The 18,273-nt window shown below is 42.3% G+C and overlaps 1 protein-coding gene across 3 annotated transcripts in view; it reads right to left on the bottom strand.

Moving 5' to 3' along the window:
* LOC105470395 (cell surface glycoprotein CD200 receptor 2) overlaps positions 1 to 14,522 on the bottom strand; it is a 32,056-nt gene extending 17,534 nt beyond the window's left edge. For 2 of the 3 annotated variants that reach the window (XM_071092425.1, XM_071092424.1), the window contains exons 1-2: positions 14,271 to 14,522; positions 13,345 to 13,616 (exon numbers count right to left, since the gene is read on the bottom strand). In XM_071092425.1, coding sequence (XP_070948526.1) covers positions 13,345 to 13,408 — 64 coding nt within the window. In that variant the 5' untranslated portion in view covers positions 13,409 to 13,616; positions 14,271 to 14,522. The remainder of the gene's footprint in view (positions 1 to 13,344; positions 13,617 to 14,270) is intronic. The other variant, XM_071092427.1, reaches the window with a different exon arrangement.
* Between the last annotated feature and the right edge of the window lie 3,751 nt (positions 14,523 to 18,273).

The raw sequence follows: 18,273 nt of genomic DNA, 5'->3' as shown, positions 1-18,273 counted from the left end.
ATTGATGACATCATATCAGTTAGATCTTCTGAGCAAAAAGTGAGAGTTATTATGAATACCTTAGTTAATCACATGCATTCCAGAGGTGAGAAGTCAATTCTACAGAGATTCAGGGCCTGACACATTAGTGAAGTTTCTAGTAGCCCAGTGGTCTGGACCCTACCATATATCTCCTCCCGAAAAAAGGACAAATTATTTAACCTTACTTCCTACCACTGAGTAGCACAATACTTGGTTTTGGAGGCAGCCTGCTATATATTTGCGATTACTGCTCTGACCCTCTGATAGGATGGTAGTCCAATGTGCTCCAGGCCAAGAAAGGAATCTGTAACAGGTCCATGCTACAGTATATCAGCCCTGAAAAAAAGTTCATCAAATCAGGCAGATCTGTGATACAAGAAGATTCTGTGATAAAGATGCATTGCGGAGCCTCAGACAAGTCCAGTAGGACAGTCAGTGCAGGCCTAGGGTTCTGGGGTAAATCTGTGTCATCTGAAGCAGATAACTAGTTGCCTTTTTAAAAATAGCTCATGGCATTCTATGGGACCCTGGTGAAGACTGAGCATCTAATCATGGGATACGAAACGATCAGGCTCCTAAAACAGCCCATTGTAAGCTGCATACTATTAGACCCACAAAATCATAAAGTAAAGTGGGTCCAGCAACATTCCATTATAAAACAGAAAGAGAGAACACCAGTCATTTAAGTGAACAAATGGTCCAGGCCCCCACTTCATATACCACTGTTACACTGTCATCTCTCCCTCAGCTCACATCTAAGCCCTCCCTGTAAGTTCCCTAGGACCAACACCCAAAGCTTAGCTTGTGGATGGGTTGCCTCAGTCTGTGATATAAGCCAAAAGTAGACTGTTGCAGCACTGTAGCCCCACTGTGTTCTGGCCCTGAAAGACAGCGATGATGGAAAAAACTCAAGTAAAAAAATGATTCAGTAATAAAAGAGATAAACTCATGAGCAGTGGCAAATGGTTTGGCTTGTTTGGTCAGAGACCTGGAAGAGTCAAAATTGGAAGGGAGAGGACAAGAAGGTGTGGGGTAGAGGCATGCGGATGCATTCAGAAATTGCCAGCTTGGTGGAGCACTGGCATAGCCTCTTGAAGGCACAACTGAGGTTTGGAAATTATATCTTATGAGGATGGGACACCACCCTTTGGGAGGGTGCTGTGTCCCCAGTTCCCCAGTTCATAGAATAAACTGGATCTGAGAGACAAAGAGTAGAACTGGGGTAGTCTCACTCCCCATCATTCTTTTTTTTTTTTTTTTTTTTTTTTGAGACGGAGTCTCGCTTTGTTGTCCAGGCTGTAGTTTAGTGGCATGATCTCGGCTCACTGCCACCTCCGCCTCCCTTCACCATCATTCTTACTGACTCATTTAGAGAATTTGTGCTACCAAATCCCAGTAACTTTAGATTTGTGAGTCTAGGATCTTAAGTTTCAGAGGGGAGATACTTCTACCAGGAGACGCGCTAAGAGTTCCTCTAAGCTATAGCTTTCCCCTGTATACCAGTAGGCACAACATGGAGTTGCCTTTTGGCAGGGGTAATTTAAGCCTGATCATCATGAGACAATAGTGTTACGGGATCTTTGGGATGTCACTTTGCCAGCTGGAAACCTTTGTGGCCAATGGCACCTTTGCCCAAATTTTGCTGTGGCCCACTGGGCTCATTCTGCCCATTTGGCCTGGCAGGCTGCACTTGGCTGGCACTATTGGCCTGGATCCCAATCTGCCAAGGACGAGCCAGGCACAGACCAATAAAGGAATGTATGAGTGAGCATGGGATCCGGCCACTGCACACAGCCAGGCACACTACCTGCAGAGGAGTGGGCCGCTCCAGGTGCTGGCATGGGTGCCAGCTCCCTGCAAGGCTGCAGCTTGACAGGCGTACCATAAACAGCTTCTGGGGAATGTGGTGGTGCCCAGAAGCTTGGAGACAACAGGAACTGCAGAGCCGTAAAAAGGGTGTCACAGCCCTGGCTCAGGGAGCTCCTAGGTCTGGGCTCCCCAAAGTGCCACAGCTTTTCTCTCCTTCTCTCTTCTCTCCTTGTCACCCACAATGTGGCAAGCAAGGGGCATGTTTCAGCCCTGTTTGTGTTACAGCTCTTTTAACCCTATCATTTGGCAGGTAGTGAGTTCTTGTCCTGTGACTAGGAAGAATGAGGTACGCAGAGAAGTGGAGGGCGAGCAAGGTTAAGAGGAGCTTTACTGAGCAATAGAACAGCTCTAAGGAGACCCGAATGGGTAGCTCCTTTCTGCAGCCAGTGTGTCCTGGTGAGTGTTTGGTTCCCAGCAGAGAAGAAACCCTAGAGTGGGTAGCTCCTCTCTACAGGCAGGTCATCCCATTGAGTGTTCAGCTCCTAGCCGAGAGGAAACCCTATAGTGGGCAGGTCCTCTCTACAGGCAGGTTGTCCCATTATCTATTCAGCTTTCAGCAGAGAAGGTAGCTCCTCTCTGCAGCTGGTTGTCCCATCTTCTCTTCAAGTCTTTCTAAATCTAGGGCTTTTATGGGCCCCAGAGGGGAGAAAGTGCATGTCAGTTGGTCCATGGGTGCCCATAGATGGGCTCAGAAAAAGCATCACAAGTTCCAATTTCAGTTTGTGGGACCAGTAGCCCAGCCCCAAGGCTTCAGGCCTTCCTGGCTCGAAGGCAGGGTTTTACCAGGGACCTGCACCTTTCCGCCCTGGAGCCTCTCCACCTCCTGCGGTTCTTCATGGCGCCCACACTGTTCATGCCGAGGGGCACCTGCAGGCCAGCAGTAAGCTGCCCTCAGCAACCCCCTTTGGCCTTCCTCCCGTGCTTATTGGTGCCCAAAGTCTGGAGGGGGCCAAGGTGGCAGGGCTCCTGCCTGTTCCCAGCTCCCAAGAGCACAGGGGTGCCCAGGTTGCAGCCACAGCTTGGGCGGCTACAGTTGCACCTGGGGAACTCCTGCTCTGCCAACTTGGAAGGGGAAGGGTTCCCACTTGTTCCCAGCTCCTGTTGGCTTCATGGAATGCATAGCCCTGGCTGCACCTCCTCTCTGTGTTTTCCCCACAGCAGCAGTGGGCAAAGAGCAGGTGGCATGGTGGCCCCAGTCAACCGTGCACAAAGGAACCCAATGCAACCAGGGCCAGCAATGTGAGTCCTGACTGTGCCTTCAGCCAGGTGCTTGCAGGCTCCCAGGATGAAGCAGGGGGTGAGGCTGAGGCCATAGTAAAGGCTCAGTGCCTGGGAGTGGGTCCTGCCTGGCTATGCGAGGGTGGGGGTAGTGCGGTCAGCTGCCTCGGGGACACGGAGCACAGAGGTCCCACCACCACCACTGCGGCTCTCACAGCCAGTCCTGCTGCCACCGTCCGCACCTCCCTTCTGCAGCTGGCATGATGGCCATGGCCACTCCAGACAGCCCGCCACTGCATCAATAGGACTGTTTTTGTATAATGGGAGTAGGGAGAAATATGCTTTTTGTACACTCATAACCAGCTTTAATTGTAAATCATTAAGTATGTGTAAATCAAGAAGGTCTTATAAGGGCCTGGCAACCAGGCCTCAGACCACTCAGGGGTCTATGCTTAAGACTCAGTCTCAGTCATGCCGTGGATGTATCTTTGATCCTAATTTCACTAGGATGTTTTATAAGTCATCAGCGACAAATTTATCAAACACCCTTTTGACATATACTGAACAGTTTGTGAAATTCTTTTTCTCTTTAATCTAAAATTAGGTAAAGTATATTAGTAGATTATTTAATATCAACTATTTTACATTCCTAAAAATATTACCTTGTTGTTGGTTTAATTCTTTTAGTGCACTATTGATTTGATAGGCTGATATGTGGAATCTTTGCCTCTGCATTTACAAGTGAAATTAGCTTAGAAATTTTTTTGTATACTAACTTTGTCAGGATTTAATATCTGAGTTATACTTGTAAAATTTAGAAAACACTTCTCCTTTCCCTAGTCTATGGAAAAACTAAATGACATAAAAATTATCTGTTCCTTAAAGGCTTAAAGTGATATAAACTATTTCTTTTACATAGCAATCTAAGGCCACACATTTTTTGGCAGTAATTCTCAATTTCTTCTATGGTTCTCTATCTGCTCACGTTTTCCATCTCATCTTGAGCCAGTTGCTAATTTAGTTTTCCACTAAAAAATATATTTCATGGAAGTTTTCTAATTTAATAGGAGAAATTGTACAAAATATTCTCTTACATTTCTTTGGTTTCTTGCTATTTGTTGTTAATTGTTGATTTTCTCCCCATATTTTGTGTATTTTTTTTCTTTACTTCCCATTTAGAATAGTCTTTATCCCATTAAAAAAAATCAATTCTTGGAATTATTTATAAATGCTAGCTTTCCACTTCTTAATTCATGCAGTTCTTCTTTTGACTTTATTACTACCTTTCCTACTTCCTTCCGCTATTTGAGTACAACTTGACTTTCCCGGCTCTGCTCTCACTGCAATCCAGCATGCACACTAAACTCCTCCCACCCCAGACTGTTTCTATTGGCTGAACATTTTATGTGCCTTTCTACCCTGTACTTTAGTCCACAATGATCCCCTAGCCTCTTTTTTCCAATAATTTATGCCTTCTGAAATACTTCTATAGCCTGTGCAAAAGCTATGATCTGTAATACACTGATTTTGTATTGATTTTGTATTACAGTGCTCATCTCATTTACCTTGTCATATAATTCTGTGTCCTTGTCTAATTCCAAGACCAGAATATGTAGACTACTTGAAGGTGCTGTAAGTTTTCTTCTTTTTAGCTTCTATTTTACCAAGCACATTTTTGTGTGCTACTAAGAAATCTACTTGTTTGTTTTTTGTTGTTGTTGAATTAAATTGAATAAGTAGGTCCTTGCTTGGTCTTCAAGCAAAAGTGTGCAGAGAGGTATCTGTTACAATTGCACACAAGACAAATGACCATATAAATGTTTCTGCTGGGGATCCAACCCTCCCATCAAACTGGTTATTAAGTAAGTGAGCATTTTACTTTCATTAAGAAGTATTCTCTGGCTCTGCATTTCCAGTTGTGTCATCAGATAGGAATTATTATCTGAAGCTAGAAAATATTTAGAGAAGAAATATGGAGAAAATTAATAAACTTTATTTACTCAAAGAGGACTAGAATCCCCTGATTTCATATATTATGATCACGGAAAACAACATTTCAATTCCTTAAATGAATTAATAATCACACCAAAAATCACAAAAACCTCTACATAAAAGAAATCACTGTGAGATCATAACTAAACAAATGCATGTATGTCAGGATTTTGACATTTCTTTTGCAGTTATGAATAAATGATTCATCCAATATTATTATAACAGATCAGTCTCTACCAGTCTTTTGCCAGCCACACCCACTTCTAATCAGTGGAAGAGTTCAATGCAGGGCCCAGGAGTAAAGTTCCATTTCCAGAACTATTATAGAAATGATAGACAACCTCCCCCACTTCCAAAAAAGCTTTAGAAGTATAGGATGAATACAATTCCTGTTCCAAATGCATGGCTGAATTTGCAAAAAAGGTAAGGGAAACCTCTCAAGGTAAAAAATGACAAGGAGACAGGAAACCACAAGATCATTTGCTGGTCTCAATAACAGAAAGCCTTTTTAAAATAATTACTTAGGTAAATTTAAATTTATTGTGATTTGTTTTACGGCTCATTTAATGGTCTGCCTTGGTAAATATTCTGTGTTCCCCTGAAAAAAATGTGTATCCTCCTGTGACAGCTAGTTTTATATGTCAAGTTGGCTAAAGTATAGTAGTCAATCATTCAATCAAACACTAATTTAAGCATTGTTGTGAAGGTATTTTGTATGTGATTAATAACTACAATCAGTTGATTTTAAGTAAAGGAGATTATTCTCAATAAAGAAGATGGGCCTCACTCAATCAGCTGAAAGGCCTTAAGAGAAAAAGTGATGTTTTCCAGAGTAAGAAAAAAAAGTCTTCCTTAAGACGGCAGCATTAGTTGCATTAGTTTCTGCTCAAAAGTTTCCAGACTACCAGTCCACCCTATAAATTTCAAACTTACAAGCTTCCACAATTTCAATAATTAATTCCTTGAAATAACACCCACACACATACACACACACACGTACATATACATACTTTCTACTTATTACGTTTCTCTGGTGGAACCCTGACTGATACAGATTTGGTACCATAAGTGGTCCTCAAGAAACAGAATATTAAGGATGAATTTTCAGAATTGGTTCGGGGTTTTCTGGAATTGGTCATTTAATCTAATTAGATTTAAAAGCACTAATGACTGCATTTCTAGTGCTAGAGGGCACACTGATAGCCCATGGCATGAAGTAACAGTAGAGATATGCAAAAATGTCACCACTGGATAATCCTAGTCAAATACTTATAAAAGGCAAGGTCTGAGTGATCATGTGTTTGGTACTTTAGGACATTTATATATAATGAGATTGACTGGTTTCTCCTAATTTGCTGGGCAAACGGATAAAGAAAAAGATGAGTTCAGGGCTTCAAATTCTCAAACTATATCAAAATCTCAAACTATATGAATGAACTGGAAGTTTCTACGTCTGCCATGAAAGAAACCCCCTATCTTCTCAGCAAGGCTGAAGTTTCCAGATACCAAAACTTATCCCGTAAGTGGTTAAATGACAACACAAATTGAATTCCTAACTTGTCAGGGTATCCTCGGCTAGAGTGAGGTTATTGATTGGAAAGGAATGGGATCCTGAAAATTGGAATGTGAACATACAGGCAAAAGCTGAGGAAATTGAACACGTAAAATCTCTAAAATCTCCTAAGTCTTTGCCCATAGAAGCAGTCCTCCTACCCCTGTTTGAAGTGGTTAACCCCCTGCTTTGCCTGAAGAAACTATAATGATTTTTCTTCAACTAGTTGCCTTAAAAGACACTTTCTATTCTCCTCAGGATCTTCCCCCTCACTCCTCTTTGCTTCCAGACTTATAACCAGACTTGAGTCCCCGCAGGGCGCAAAAAGTGAGGTATAGTGTGATCCACAAGGAGTTACACCACGCACCAAAAGAGCTATATGACTTTTCCAATGGATACAGTTATAAATCTAGACAATATGTATAGGAATGAATATTAAGGATGTGGAATAATGAAAAAGACAAAGCTGAATGAGGCCAAATTATTGATATGAATCCAGTTAGGCAGAGATTCTAGATTCAATGCTGTAGCTCCAGGCATTAGAAAAGGCTCTGTGTGTGTTGGTCAGTTCTTGCACTGCTATCAAGAAATACCTGAGACTGGGTAATTTATAAAGAAAAGAGGTTTAGTCGGCTCATGGTTCTACAGGCTGCACAGGATGCATGGTGGCATCTGCTTCTGGGAAGGCCTCAGGGAGCTTTTACTCATGGTAGAAGGCAAAGCCAGAACAGGCATGTTCACACGCCCAGAGCAGGAGGAAGGAGGTGTGGGTGGGAGATGCTACACACTTCTAAACAACCAGATCTCATAACTCACTCACTATCATGCAAACAGAACTGAGGCAATAGGGCTAACACGTTCCTAAGAATGTCACCTCCATGATCCAATGACCTCCCACCAGACACCACCTCCCACACTGGGAATTACAATTAGACATGAGATTTAGTGAGGACACAGACCCAAACCATATCACTATTAATTTGTTTAGTGAGCTGAAACATTGACCAAATTGTGGTCTACACTAAATAAAAATAAAATATCAGAACTACTTCAGTATATGGAAAAATGAGAGTGCCAGAGGAAAAATGTTCCAAAATCTGCACATAAACTCTCCCCACTTCTTGCTAGAATCCTAGCTGGAAAAACTTTGAAATTGTTTGCTGAGTGTTAATACATGAACAATGTCATTTCTTCCTGGAAAAAAAATGTGCTGATTGTGACTGTGATTATTATATAAATTATATACATATTTTATATTAATTATTATTATCATTATTATTATTTAAAAGTAATGGTTGTTGTTTTGATTCTTAGGAGCTATTAGCATCACACAGTCCAAAGTTATTTCATAACCACAGATCTGCCCCTTAATCCCAGTCAGAGATACGGAATGTATGTTAGTGATAGCAAGAGAAAAGAGGAAAAATATATTGATAGTTTGATATAGTTTGGTTTCCCACCCAAATCTCATTGTAAATTGTGATCCTGAGGGGGGCCTGATCGGGGGTGACTGGATCATGGGGTGGTTTCTAATGGTTTAGCACCCTCCACCTGGTGCTGTCTCATGATAGAATTCTCACAAGATCTGCTTGTTTAAAAGTGTGGAGCACCTCCTCACCTTCTGCTGGCCATTTGAAGACATGCTTGCTTTCCCTTCACCTTTCTGCCATGATCGTAAGTTTTTTGAGGCCTCCCCAGTCATGCTGCCTGTGGAACAGTGAGTCAATTAAACCTCTTTTCTTTATAAATTACCCATTCTTGGGTAGTTCTTTATAGCAACGTGAGAATGAACTAATACATGGTTACTTAATGCCCAAAGAATAGGCAGAGGCACAGCTCAAACCTGTGTGGCACCTAGAAGATTTCTCATGTGGGGCAGGTGCAGCAAAACACAACCATATACGGCCATCACCAAGGTTTGCCATCTTTTTATGAGTGATTCTAGTCCTTGCTGACTGCCAGGCTGGCAGAAGGAAGGGCTGCCTTTCCCACAGGACTAGGGTGTATCTAATCTACCCTTGTCCACCAACCCCACCCAAGGCCCATGCCTGGCCACTCCTGAAATAGGGTGCACACAGCACAGCCTCCATTTCCCCACCTGAGTGTTTTGCAGTGGCCTGGGAGCAGTTTGGCCTCCCCAGCACACCTGGTGCTCAATATTGAGGTGTCAGAGGATAAAACCATGCACTCGATCCCAAAGTCCAGGGTTCAAGCACACCACCCAGAGGTATCAAGATGAGATCTGCGGCCTAAGTTCAAGCTAGGGAGGAGCCCCCACTCACAGAACACTGAGAAGAGTGAGGAGTAGGTTTGTGTTTTGGCATGGTAGTTGGGCGTCCCTTTATCTGTGAGACTGATCGAATAAGGGTTTAGCCTATTGGCCATCTGCAGCTTCTGCCCAAGGGATCTCCACAGCCCACAACATCTGGAACACCTCAGTGATCTGTACACAAAAGGCTTGGGACAAAACTAGCTGGTTGGGCCTGCTCCTGGGACTGACACCACAGGGAAAACTGGTCAGGAGAGCACAAGCTGGGTGGTCTTCACAACCATGTTCTGGGCAAAGAATCCAGGCTACAGGCACCACACCAGTGCTGCGGGAAGTCAGGGACCCCAAATGGAGGGACTGGCTGGAGCTGTGGAAGAGGAACGTAAATTGTGAAGATTTCATGGACATTTATCAGTTCCCAAATAATACTTTTATAATTTCTTATGCCTGTCTTTACGTTAATCTCTTAATCCTGTTATCCTCATAAGCTGAGGATGTGGCTGGGTGCGGTGGCTCAAGCCTGTAATCCCAGCACTTTGGGAGGCCGAGACGGGCCGATCACGAGGTCAGGAAATCGAGACCATCCTGGCTAACACAGTGAAACCCCGTCTCTACTAAAAAATACAAAAAACTAGCCGGGCAAGGTGGCGGCGCCTGTAGTCCCAGCTACTCGGAGGCTGAGGCGGGAGAATGGCGTAAACCCGGGAGGTGGAGCTTGCAGTGAGCTGAGATCCGGCCACTGCACTCCAGCCTGGGCGACAGAGCAAGACTCTGTTAAAAAAAAAAAAAAAAAAAAAGCTGAGGATGTACATCACCTCAGGACCACTGTGATAATTGTGTTAACTGTACAAATTGATTGTAAAACATGTGTATTTGAACAATATGAAATCGGTGCACCTTGAAAAGCAACAGAATCACAGCGATTTTTAGGGAACAAAGGAAGACAACCACAAGGTCTGACTACCTGCAGGGTCGGGCAAAAAGAGCCATATTTTCCTTCCTGCAGAGAGTCTATAAATGGATGTGCAACTAGGAGAGATATCACTAAATTCTTTTCCTAGCAAGGAATATTAATATTAATACCCTGGAAAAGGAATGCATTCCTGAAGGGAGGTCTATAAATGGCCGCTCTGGGAATGTCTGTCTTATGTGGTTGAGATAAGGACTGAGATATGCCCTGGTCTCCTGCAGTACCCTCAGTCTTACTAGGGTGGGGAAAAACTCTGCCCTGCTAAATTTGTGGTCAGACTGGTTCTCTGCTCTCAGACCTTGTTTTCTGTTGTTTAAGATGTTTATCAAGACAATACATGCACCGCAGAACATAGACCCTTATCAGTAGTTCTGCTTTTGCCTTTTGTCCTGTTTCCTCAGAAGCATGAGATCTTTGTTAGACCCTTATTAGTAGTTCTGCTTTTTGCCCTTTGAAGCATGTGATCTTTGTACTTACTCCCTGTTTTTACACCCCCTCCCCTTTTGAAACCCTTAATAAAAACTTGCTGGTTTTGAGGCCCAGGTGGGCATCACAGTCCTACCAACACGTGATGTCACCCCTGGTGGCCCAGCTGTAAAATTCCTCTCTTTGTACTGTCTCTCTTTATTTCTCAGCTGGCCGACACTTATGGAAAATAGAAATAACCTACGTTGAAATACTGGGGGCGGGTTCCCCCAATACACCAGTGCACACTTGCAGCAAGAGTCTTGCCCAGGGATACTCATCTCTTTACCCACTGCATTGCCAGAACACCCACAGACATACCCCACAACCTGCTGTGACTCTGCCAAGCTTAGAGGACCAGCAGGTCCCCAAGGAGTTGTGGGCCTCCTGGTAACCTAAACTTTGCCCTAGACAGGAAGAGAGAGTAAACAACTTAGAAAACGTATTTGAGGATATAGTCAACAAAAATTTACCCAATCTCACTAAAGAGGCCAACATGCAAATTTGAGAAATTCAGACAACTGCAAGATGCTATGCAAGATGACCATCCCCAAGACACATAGTCATTAGACTTTCCAAGGTCGATGTGAAATAAAAAAATCTTAAAAGCAGCTGGAGAAAAGGGCCAGCTCACTTACAAAGGAACCCCATCAGATTAAAAGCAGACATCTCAGCAGAAAGTTTATAAGCCAGAAGAGATTGGGGTCTATTTTCAGTATCCTTAGAGAAAAGAAATTCCAACTAAGAATTTCATACTCTCCAATTAAGCTTCATAAGCAAAGAGAAATATAATCTTTCCTAAGCAAGCAAACACTAAGAGAATTCACTGCCACAAGGCCAACCTTACCAGAGATCCCTAAGGGAGTTCTAAACATGGAAATTTAAGAACAATACCTGTTACTACAAAGACACACTTAAGTGTATAGCCCTATAAAGAAACTACACAATCAAGACTACAAAGCAACTAGCTAACAGCATCACAACAGGGTCAAAACTTCATATATCAATATTAATCTGGAATTAAATAACCTAAATGTGCCCCTTGAAAGGCACAGAGTGGCAAGTTGGATAAAAGAACGAGACATAACCATCTGCTGGCTTCCAGAGAACCATCTCACATGTAACAAAACACACAGGCTAAAAGGATTGGAAAAAGATCTATCACACAAATGGAAAACAAAAAAGAGCAGGGGTCACTATTCTTATATCAGACAAAATAGAATTTAAACCAACAACAGCAAAAAAAAAAAAAAAAAAAAAAAAAAGGACAAAGAGGAGCATTACACAATGATAAAGGTTTCAAATCAAAAAAAGAGTTAACTATCCTAAATATATACATGCCCGACATTGGACACTCAGAATAAAAAAAAAAAAAAAAAGTACTTCTAATCCTATGGAAAGACTTAGCCATTTAATAATGGTTGGAGACTTCAATATCCCACCAACAGCATTAGATCATCAAGGCAGAAAACTAAGAAAAGAATTCTGGTCTTAAATGTAATATTTGATCAATTGGGACTAACAGACATCTACAGACTACTCCACCCAAAGACCACAGAATATCCATTTTTCTCATCTACATATGGAACATACTCTGAGGTCAGACACATGCTCAACCATAAACCAAGTGTCAATAAATTAGAAAATGTCAAAATCATGCCAACCATACTCTCAGACCACAGTGGAATAAAAATAGAAATCAATATCAAGCATGTCTCTGAAAACTCTACAAATACATGCAAATTAAACAACTTGATCCTCAATAAGTTTTGGGTAGACAATAAAATTAAGGAAGAAATAAAAAAAATGTTTAAAATTAATTAAAACAGAGACATGACATTAAAAAAACCCTAAGATGCAGCACAAACAGTGTTAAAAGTTTATAGTGCTAAACACCTACATCAAGAAGTTAGAAAGATCTCATATTAACAATCTAACATCACACTTAGAAGAACTAGAAAAGGCCAGGTACCATGGCTCACGCCTGTAATCCCAGCACTTTGGGAGGCTTAGGCAGGTGGATCACAAGGTCAGGAGTTCGAGACCAGCCTGGCCAGCATGGTAAAACCCTGACTCTACTAATAATACAAAAATTAGCCAGATGTGGTGGTGGGTACCTGTAGTCCCAGCTACTCAGGAGGCTGAGGCAGGAGAATCTCTTGAACCCAGGAGGCAGAGGTTGCAGTGAGCCAAGAAGGCACCACTGCACTCCAGCCTGGGCAATAAGAGCTAAACTCCATCTCAAAAAAAAAAAAAAAAAAAAAGCAGAAGAAGAAGATGGAAAAGAATTAGAAAAACAAGAATAAACTAACCCCAAAGCCAGCAGAAGAAAATACATGACTAAAATCAGAGCAGAACTGAATGAAATTGAGATCCAAAAATCTATACAAAGGATCAACAAACCAAAAGGTGACTCCTTGAAAAGACAAACAAGATCAATAGAGTACTAGCTGGATTATTAAAGAAAAAAAAAGAGAGGAGGTCCAAATAAGTACAATCAGATATTACACAGGTGACATTACAATTGATCTCATAGAAATACAAAAGACCCTCAGAGACTATTATAAACACCTCTATAAACACAAACTAGAAAAACCTAGAAGAGATTGATGAATTCCTGAAAATATGCAACCTCCCAAGACTGAATCAGGAGAAATTGAAATCCTAAGCAAACTAATAAGTTATCAAATTGAATCAGTAATTTTAAAAATCTACCAACAAAAGAAGCCCAGGACCACTTTTAGGTCACAAAATTTTAGTTTCACTTCAATCCCAGCCCTCAATTACTCTGAATTCAGCTAGTCACCTAGTCAGTACACCATTGAGATAAGGTAACTCAGAAGGAGTTTTGCTGGATAATGTACACATTTATCACCGCTGCTAGGACAAGTCAAGAAACACCTTATAAGTAAGCAGATCAAGATTATCCTCATAATCATTGAAAGAAAGCTTTATTTTCAGCTGAAAATGTCACAGTATCAGACTTACCAGACACCATGATAATGATGGAGATCAGTAATCTTGAAGCTGACATCTTTCCTAAAGTATGCATTTGGAGTGGTTTTCTACTTAAACATAAATCCACTTTAAATCAATCAACAGACTCAGTGAATCTGTTTCTCTTGGTCACTTTTGCTTATTCTCTCTTCAACAGGATTGCAAAATGTATTTCTTCATTATCTTGCTTATCTTTAACTTTTGCTTTCATTTTATACGTTTTTGACTGATAAGCCACTGATGGGAAATGTCAGCGAGTTTTGCTGAGTAATAAAGCAAAAAAGCCAATGCTTACAACTCATTGCTTCTCCCACAGCATTGAAGTAGGAAGATAAATCATATAACAATTCATTTAAAAAGTAGTATTTTGAGAGTATAAATTAAATATGGTAAAATGAACAAACCTTGAGTGTACAGCTTGATGAATTTCTACATATATATGCACTTATCTAATTACTTCCAAAACCAAGGTGTTGATAATTTTTATTATTCAAAGTGTCCTTTGTTCCTTCTCTGCCAATACCCTCTCCTCCAAAGATAAACACAACTCAGACTTCTAATAGCACTAATTCATTCTGACAGTTTTTGAACTTCACATACATGAAATTCTTTGCATAGTTCAATTTTTAATGCTGTATAGTAAATTTTTAATAACTATGTCATAATTTATTCATCCATTTCTCTATAGATTTAGATTGTCCCAGTTTGGGGCTAATATAAAGCTTCTAAGAACATTCTTGTTTTGTACATAATTTTTGGTCTATGTGTACATTCATTTTCTTGGATATACACCTAGGAATTAAATTGTTGGGTTATAAGATAGTCACATGTGTGTCTTTAATAAGTACTTTCAGTCATGGGTTGAATAGTGCAACCCCCGCCCAACATTTATTTGTTGAAATTCTAATCCCCAGTACCTCAGAAGATGATCTTATTTGGAAATAGGGTCTTTGGAGATATAATTAGTTAAGATGTGGCCTTGCTGAAATAGATTGGTCCCTAATCCAATATGACTGGTGTCTTTGGTTTTTTCTTTTTTTCTTCCTTTGTACTTCTTAGCTTCTTATGGTGCCCTTATAAAACGAGGAAAACTGGGCGCATACACAGGAACACCACGTGAAGATAAAGGCAGAGATCTGAGTGATGTTTCTTCTACAAGCCAAGGAAAAACCAAAGGTTGCCAGGAAACCATTGGAAACTAGGACAGAAGCAAAGATTCTACCCTTCTGTTTTATAAGATTAAAGATTCTTTTGATGACAGGACACAACACGAAAACTCTTGGATAGATGAAAGGCAAACCTCTTTGTTACTTATAGCTCCAAACAAGAGAAGAGTTCCATGTAGGGCCACAGAGCGGCTGCAGACAGGGACAGGGTAACAACACACTGGAGCTGTAGAGAGCACCTTATATACGGCAACTGGAGCAGAATTAGGTTCCCTGAGAACCCTGTGCATTAGCTAATTTGAATAACTTCAGAAGCTCTGGGACATAGCTGTCCATGGGGCTGTTTGTAGTTGTCTGGTACTTGGCCCTGGGCAAGTAGGGCAGGTATACAGTGACAAACAGTGTGAGATCCAGATAAGGGAAGTGGTTGGAGGGACTTAAATCAGATATTCAAGAAGGGGAGCTGACTGACTATTAGGGGCTCAAAACTGGGACTAGAAGGTATTTTTTTTACATGAAAACTATATTAAAATTGACTTCTTGATCTCCACATTAGTGTTAAGCTTGATTACTTGAAGTATTTGAGTGGCCTAAATTGTAGAGAAGATTTTAGTAAGTAGTGCATACATTGCACTAAATTGCATGCAAAAAAAAAAAAAAAAAAAAACCATTTTATTATTTTCTCCTTAAAAAGGAGGAAAACAAGTAGGAGTATGAAGAGTCCTTGTAGACTGGTTCATAATCAAGTTTCACATTGTATGGCCTTAGCCAAGAAAACAGATCCGGGATTTCCAGGATCTCTAACAATATACTGATTGAGTTAAAGTATGTTAAAACGTGAGCTATATTTTTGTGTGTGTGATAGTAATCTCTTGGTACATTCCAGGGCTTAAGGTGGCAGGTCCAACAATTACATTTTTGGAGAGTATGAAGTTAGTTAAGTAAGGTATATGTAAAGATTAATGACGTTTGTAACCTGGGGGAAGAGGTAGCAGCTGTGGGTCATGGATGCAGGACAGGATGTTGCGGTGGCAACCTGGAGTGGAAAGTGTCAGAGGAGGTAATGGGCAATGGGAGGTCCTCTCTCCAGGGGGTTAAGGGGTGAACCCATATGAGGCAGTTGCTTCCTCGGGAAAGCAATAATCTCATTAATTATTAGAATGGCTCAAAGAGTGGTACACTCTACCAGATTTTCCTTTAGACATGGAAGTATAAAGAGGTACATTTTGGCAGAGAACAAGAGTATAAGCTAAGCAAATGGTGAACTCAGGAAATGAAACAGAATTTCCTTTATCAAAGGAAGTAAAATGATAAATGTCCTATGTCCAGTTTTTTAGATCCGTAGGAAAGGCAGCCTATGGATGTTGCTGGGGTGGTGGTCTCAGTGTCCTGGATGAAGTCATTTCTGGGGAAAAGGGCAAAGTCATCTTCAAGGTCAAAGTCTTGGGCCAAAGCAATATCATTTATAATGTGAGACTAAAACTGGAACTGTGATGTGGGACATCCTTTTCAAATGATCACAAACTTGAGTTGATATGGGTCTTATTTTTGTGGCTCTGTGGTATTATAACGAGGCTGAACCACATGTGGAATATGAAGGCAATGTTAAGTTTAGGGGCTTGATATGCAAATATCATTTAAGTCAAGGAGCTTTGAGGTGCACGGTTAGCAAAGGTGAGGTCAGTATCCATGATACTGCTGTAATGTATCAAAGCACCAGAACTGAACGGCATAATTAAAGCCTCAATTAAGCATGTCTGAATTTAAAATTCCCAACAGCCCAAGGTTTTGAGTTATTAAATAGGTTTTGCTGCAAACAAGTCTTCAATCAGGGGATTTCTCCTCAAAGATGGTCAACTAGAAACAGCCAGGAGGAATATCTTCCACTGAGAGACCTGGACATTGGAAAGGCTGGCACACTTCTAGCCTTTCTTCAGAGGCAAGGCATTGAAAGTAGGTGGAGAGAAGAAGCAGAAGCTGGGCTGAAGGGGTAGGAAGATGGGAACTCTGCATGGAGCTATGGAACACTAGAGCTCATTCCTGGCCTCCAGTGACTCCTACAAAGTGATGGGTTAAATAGGCAAGGAGCAGCCCAGTTTCACCATGGGCCTCTGGAATCTCAGCAGGATAAGACCCCTGGACCACCACGGGCACTTGAACTGATAGAAAGACCTGCTTAGAGAAGTGATAGAAGCAGAGCTCCTGCTGGTGTGAAGCCCAGAGAGTTTGGTTCTAGAACATCTGTAGTGAAGCACAGCCAGGGTTACCCATGCCGCTAGGCTCAACTTGCTGCCACAGGAGACTTTAGCCCTAGGGGAACTGTTGGACCTTAACTCTGTAGGGTGGTTTTGCCCATGAGATGGGGCTGTTTTGACTTGAGCACCCCTTGGTCTACTGGCCTCTCCTAGGGCTCCAAGTATCAGGTACTTCTTGGGGGCTCAGATCATAGCTTCTGCAATGGTGGACCATGCCTGAGTGGCAGAGTGCTCCAGCAGAGCAGCCCCTGCAGAAACACACCAGCTCGCCTGCACCCTCCCCCATCAATAGGCTCACCTGTGTCACTTTGCTGCATGCACTCGCCCACAGCCAGCCCTCCCCTGTCAATATTACTTTGCTGGTGCACGTGTGCACCAGGGGACCTTCCCTTCCCTTACACACCACCATGTGTGTGCACATGCACCCTTCCCTGTCACTGCTGCAAATGTGAGTGCACCACGCCCCCACCCCTTGCTGAGCAGCCATTGTCACTGGAGCATTGGCAGGCACAGAGCACACTAGCCCTGCCCCCACCTGCAACTACCCTGTTCTGACACTGCCACCAGAGAGAAACTATAGAGGCAGAAAAGCAGAACCACCCCTGTCCTAAGCAGCCAAGGCTACCAGTGTGAACTCTCACAGAGGGCATACACAGTCCTGCATCTGCCAGTAACCTGCCCCCATGCTAACACCATGAATGGCACAAATGAGTGCACAGACACTGGCAGAGGCTCTGCACCCCTGAGCTATGATCTCACCATACTGCTGCAAACAACCACATGAAGGCTGGCAGCTTGGCACCAGCCAGGGTTAGTGAGCTCTGTACCTGCCAATGCTCCAGTGACAATGGCTGCTCAGCAAGGGGTAGGGGTGTGGTGCACTCACATTTGCAGCAGTGACAGGGAAGGGTGCATGTGCACACACATGATAGTGTGTGTTAAGAAGACTTAACTAACCTAGTTATATAGCACCCTGGTAAAGCCCATGAGTGTGCACCCTGACATGCTGCCACTGTCACTGTTGCTGGTACATGTGAACCAGGATGGATCCCGCTGCTACTGCCCTATGAAGTGCTTTGGCTGGCACCACCTATTAGAGTGTTGTGACCATTAGATTGTTGTGACCAGCTTGGAGCACCATGGCCCTCCAGTGCAGCAGCTTCCTTCCCAACCTCAAGAAGCCAAAGGACAAAACCAGGGCCCAATACCAGAACCCTAGAGTTAGAGCATGAAGTTCAGGGGTCCTGAGCTGAGCCTTGGACCTCTAAAACATTCCAGAAATGAAGCCAGTTGATTGAACCCATCTTACACCACAAACAAACCCCTAATATCATCAAATAGGATAAAAGAAAAAGAAAGCCCATCCAAAGGACAGCAACTTCAAAGACTGAAGGAACATTAGTGCACAAAGATGAGGAAAAAACAGCACAAGAACTCTGACAACTACAAAAGCCAGAGTGTCTTCTTTCCTCCATATGATCATACTAGTTCTTCAAGAA

This window comes from Macaca nemestrina, chromosome 2 (genome assembly GCF_043159975.1).
Source record: "Macaca nemestrina isolate mMacNem1 chromosome 2, mMacNem.hap1, whole genome shotgun sequence".
NCBI lineage: Eukaryota > Metazoa > Chordata > Mammalia > Primates > Cercopithecidae > Macaca > Macaca nemestrina.
The sequence above is the reverse complement of the archived record's forward strand: the minus strand, read 5'-3'. Positions and strand labels throughout refer to the sequence as shown.